The sequence below is a fragment of the Portunus trituberculatus genome, chromosome 42 (assembly GCF_017591435.1).
Source record: "Portunus trituberculatus isolate SZX2019 chromosome 42, ASM1759143v1, whole genome shotgun sequence".
In the NCBI taxonomy this organism is placed as follows: domain Eukaryota; kingdom Metazoa; phylum Arthropoda; class Malacostraca; order Decapoda; family Portunidae; genus Portunus; species Portunus trituberculatus.
The window spans coordinates 23,399,474-23,404,869 of NC_059296.1; the positions used below are offsets into that span (position 1 = coordinate 23,399,474).

Consider the following 5,396-nt stretch of genomic DNA (forward strand, 5'->3'; position numbering starts at 1 on the left):
GCTGAGAGTTGTACAGGTTGCGTATGTCCGTGTCAAAAAAGGTGAGGGGGGAGGGAAGAAGGGGATCAACCTGCCGCTGCATAGAGAGTGAGTGTCACTCAGAGGAAAAGCAAGGCGGAGAGGGGTTTGGAGGCGTACCGAGACTCCCGGATCGTCTTTTCAAACGCTTTTGGGAGCTTCCTCTGTAAAATAAACAAACCCGCTTCGTTGCTATGGTAACGCGTCCCTGGCGACCAAAGCATCAGGAGCTATGATGGATCTCCAGCAAATATTTCATCCATGACTGCGAAATATTGCCACTGCTTCAAAGCACCTCTCCCACTCAGGTACTTGTAAAGTACTTCCCAGTGCATCTGTGAGCGTGACGGAGAACCAAGTCATAGTCTAGTCCCTGGAAAGGGCACGAAGGGCACTGGAAACATGTTGTTTGGGCCGCCATGTTTGTTAATGACGTCACCGCAGCACCACCTCTCGGGAGCGAGCGTCCCAAAGAATCCCGGCACGGCAACTCGCTACCTCTCACCGGCGTTTGAGAGGATACGTCTCGCGCCGGCACGTGCCGGTGGGCCGTCTCAAACGCACCAAAAAAAAAAGTGAGCAGGGAAAAAAAAATCGCCGGTTTTGTAGACTAATACCACTCAATTCCACGTCAAATTGGTGCAGAGGGCACTGATGCGCCCCTATTATCGCATCAACTTATTGCTGAGAGTTGTACAGGTTGCGTATGTCCGTGTCAAAAAAGGTGAGGGGGGAGGGAAGAAGGGGATCAACCTGCCGCTGCATAGAGAGTGAGTGTCACTCAGAGGAAAAGCAAGGCGGAGAGGGGGTTGGAGAAAAAACTGACACCTCTGCATTGTTATAATACCATAATATTATAATACCTCTTACCCTTCCCCGTGGAAGGGGAAGAGCGGCGGGGAGGGATGCCGATGGATTGTTCGCCCAGGATGCAAAACTAGCCAGGACCGCCTCTGGACGCTGTGCACTGTATTCTAAAGAAGTGTCCCTCTCTTATACGGCCTCTGCTACGGCACTCGTCTCAACATCAAAGTGTGGAGACCGTTGTCCATAACGGGAGAGTTCCTGCCTTCGCAAGGGAAATACAATGCTTTCATAGGCTCATGGCATTCACTGTGTTTTTCCGTGTGAGTACCATCACCGTGGACATTTAGATATTTAAACAACCTATGTGTATGTGTGTGTGTGTGTGTGTGTGTGTGTGTGTGTGTGTGTGTGTGTGTGTGTGTGTGTTTAAAAAATTACAATGTTTAGATTTTTTTATTTAATTACTGAAAATAATAATAAAAATATTGAACTAGCTTGTGAAACTTTTATTTTTTTTGTATTTAAGCATACACTAATCCAAATTGAATGCGTATTAGGTCGTTGAGAAATAGATTTAAGGATTTTAAATCAAATAATTATAAAAGAAACAAAATGAAGTAAATACAATGGCGGTAATATTTATGTTAAATATCCGGAACAAATCTTTTCTCCTTTGATGATCTCCTCCCATAGAACAGCAAGCTTGGGAACCATGAGGGAAAAAAATCTAAGTGACGAAACGCCAATATTTTACTAAAAAGCCCTCTCAAAATATTATTTTGCAAAAAATTTGCCAGCGATTCGCTCTAGACTAGCCGGGGAGGGAGAGCCTCTGCCCTCCGGATCTCCCTACCTCTAGGCTCGCCGGATTGTCTACACACCTCTCCAGAACCCCCATGGTTACTAACCAAACCTTAACAAAACCTAACCTAACCTAATCTTAACCTATATACATAATGTAGCGAATCATTGGCAGCGCTGCTCACCAATTATAGAAAGGCTCACCAGAACCATTCCTTTCTAACTGGCTGCCGTGCTGCACCCCTTCCAGAAAATCACAAAAATGTTGTAGCATCTCATACTACTCACAATCTGGGAAGCAAAATCAACTCGTGATGCACACACAGTCGAACTCTTGTGTGATTGAACTAAAAAATACCCGAACTCGCAGTCCATGCAGTACACATTCGTTGTGAAAGCAACTTACTAACTGGTAGAAACTGATGTGTTTCACACTCTTTCACTAGAAACAAATGCAATGTTATATAAGTAACTTTTAGCATGGCAGGCTCTAATTGGACGTCCTACAGACGAAGATCTGTGATTGGTTTGGCCCTGATACGTCATTTACCTAACTACCGGCAAGTTGGGATCTCATTGGATGCCCGTAACACATGATTTCTAGACACCACAAATCACACAGGACACACAATGCCCTACTAATGTAAACAGCCACAAGAAGAGGAAGACTGGAATACCGCTCGCTGGATTGTTTCTGACGCGATTCCGAGTTTTCCAAAGCATAACCATAAGCCAATAAAAAGCTTACGCCGGAAAAATGCTTCATAAACGTGAAGTAACATATTAACATATGTTGTCATTTTATGAGCTACCGAGAATGACCGATTTTAGACATTAACCGTGTTTATGGTAATTATGATGGTCATAAGAACATTACTACTGCTATTACTATCTACACATTCTACTAGTACTACTGCTAATGTAATTACTACATTAGTAGTACGTTTGCTACCTACACCTTCTACTAATACTACTGCTAATATACTACTACTACTACTACTACTACTACTACTACTACTACTACTACTACTACAGTTTCGATGGCTGAATAAAAAAAAGTTCTGACTGTGATGCTGACAACACTGAAGAAATTAACGTCTTGAGTAGAAATGTTGAACACTGCCTGAGCAAAGTATAATGAGTTCAATCAGTAACCAGTGTAAATCGGTAATTTACTTCGTAAAGGAACAATGGTATAGTCTGACCGGGCTTAATTTACGGTTGTGGGGGGGGCGAGGGGAACTCTACAGTGCTGCCACGTTTCAAAAAAATGCGATGTGAAATGGAAGTTATTGGTGTACAAGGCATCGCAAATACCATCAATTCAGATATATAAAATTTCGACTTGTGTATATAGATGGCTGAATCAACAGTAACCATCATATGCATAAAAAAAAACTATATAGTACCATACAAACATGGCATACATATTCAACAGTGTTGCTGATATCAACTGTAGTAACTTATAATGGTACTTAGCGTATGTTTAGGGTGTGTAATAACATCAGCGTTACAGATATAAGATAATGAGCATGGAAAAAAGAAATAATCTATTATCCAAAGTAAAAAAAAAAAATAGTAGAAGTCTTGTGAGTGGCGGCAATACTGATGAACCCAGCCTCACTTTGTAGTACCAGATGTTGCTATAATTATAAGATAAAATGCTCACATTTACTGGCTTTTACAGTAATTTCAAGACATAATCCGTAAGCCAAGCTAATGTGTAGTTTCTTATTTTACAATATAGTAGGTACATGTCAATACCTAAGTGAAAAAAAAAAAACATTGCGAGCGGCAACTCTTCCACACCCAGCTGGTGGCCTTGACACATTGCTGGTGGCGACGTGACTGACCTCGTGCCACTCACTTCCTTATTGTTCTTTGCACAGACAGTATGGCAGCCCATTCAACCCATTCCTCACATTTACACAGCCAGGCTAAAGAAATGGTCTTCCATGTAAGGCAATATTTTCAAGAGGAGAAGGATAAGGGAGCTGTTCTCCATGGCCTGTCAAAGGTTGTGTCTCGCACTGCTGCAGCAACGAAGCTTAGCGAGAGCACAGTAGAAAAAATTTCGAAAGCAGCAAGAGAAAATGAAGAAAATCAACGTCCCCAGTTTAACTCACCCAAGAAGAGGAAACGTGCAACACCGGTCTCTGATTTCTTTGATAACTTCAATGAAGGAGTCTTGCGAAGGACAGTACTCGGTTTTTACGAGAGAAAGGAAATTCCCACCCTGGACAAGATTTATGCAGCTGTTAAATCCGATCTCTCGTATCGTGGCAGCCGTGAAATATTAAGAACAGTACTGAAGAGAATCGGGTTTCGATATGGAAAGGTTGATGGACGAAGATTCCTAATGGAAAAAGATGATGTCACACATGCAAGGTTGATTTTCTTGCACGAAATGAAGAAACACAGAAGTTCAGGGAAAAGCATCGTCTACTTGGATGAAACCTGGATTAACCAAAATTACTCAATGTCCAAATGCTGGGTAGACAGCACGGCAGAGAAGGCCACGGGAGTGAGGGTGCCCACGGTGAAGGGTAACGCTTGATTTTGCTTCACGCAGGAACGAGAGATGGATTTGTCCCTGGAGCAACCCTCGTTTTCCAAGCAAAGAATGTTGGTGATTACCATGAGCAAATGAATGCGGACACCTTTGAGAAGTGGTTTAAGTCCCAACTACTGCCCAACATTCCATCCTCTTCAGTCATAGTGATGGATAATGCATCCTATCACTCAAGGAAAGTGGATAAGCCACCAACTACTGCAAACAAGAAAGCAGAGATCCAAGAATGGCTGGAGAAGAAGGGTGTTGCAGTGCCAGACGGTCTACTTAAGACTCAACTCCTGCATCTTGTCACTCGCCACACTGCAGCCGCTGACACACAATATGTCATTGATAAGACTGCCTCAGAACATGGGCATAAGGTTGTACGCTTACCCCCATACCACTGCAACTATAACCCAATAGAACTGATTTGGGCACAGGTTAAAGGGTATGTGGCAAAGAGAAACACCTTTAAGATTGCAGACCTGAAGCCACTCGTCCAGGAGAGTCTCAACAGCATCACGGCAGACAACTGGAAAAATGCTGTGAGACACTCTGAGGGATTACAAGTGAATGATGAGCAGAGAGATATGGTGATTGACCATTATCTCGACTCGTTCACAACCACTCTCTCATCTGATGAAGAGTCGTCATAACTCTTTTATGATATACAGAGGAATAAGGACTACTGGGGACACCTCTTTAAAAAAAAAACGCACAAGACAAATACCTCATGGATGGTGTGGAAGCCCAGTACTGGAATGCAGGTATCTATTTCAATATAATGAAGCTTAAATCTGCTTCATTCATTCACCGAACAATTTCAAAACGGCAAGCAGAAGTGATGCAACTCCCTTCAGCAAGTGACGCCATGTGCCTTTTGCGGTGCAAGTGTGTCTGACTGTCTTCAATACATTTTTGCGGTTTGGGTGAAACAGGAGAACCGCAGCCTTCCATGAATTCTGGAACTAACGGTGTAATAGCTTCATTAGATAGAGAGTGCATGTAGAAAAAACTTGGAGGTGCATAGTAAAATAAATGATGATATTCCTGCACATCAGCCTCGTAGTGGCTGTGGCGAGTGTGACACCGGCTAGGGATATCCAGGAGTTGTTATACCGTTATATGTAACAGCATTTGTTCTATCGTTTCATATTCTATAACACTCTTTGATTATTGAACCTCCTCGGCTCAAGACATGTAAAGCAACATTGCT

At 42.8% G+C, this 5,396-nt stretch overlaps 1 protein-coding gene across 1 annotated transcript; it reads left to right on the plus strand.

Annotated features, from left to right (window-relative positions):
• The first annotated feature begins 4,272 nt into the window (after positions 1-4,272).
• Positions 4,273-4,836, plus strand: LOC123517391. Its single transcript, XM_045277403.1, has one exon. The coding sequence runs from the start codon at positions 4,273-4,275 to the stop codon at positions 4,834-4,836; it is 564 nt and encodes a 187-aa protein (XP_045133338.1).
• The last annotated feature ends 560 nt before the right edge of the window (positions 4,837-5,396 follow it).

What these genes read in the sequence shown, in the direction of transcription:
- LOC123517391 (XM_045277403.1), top strand. Translation starts at nt 4,273, where the DNA reads ATGAATGCGGACACCTTTGAGAAGTGGTTTAAGTCCCAACTACTGCCC.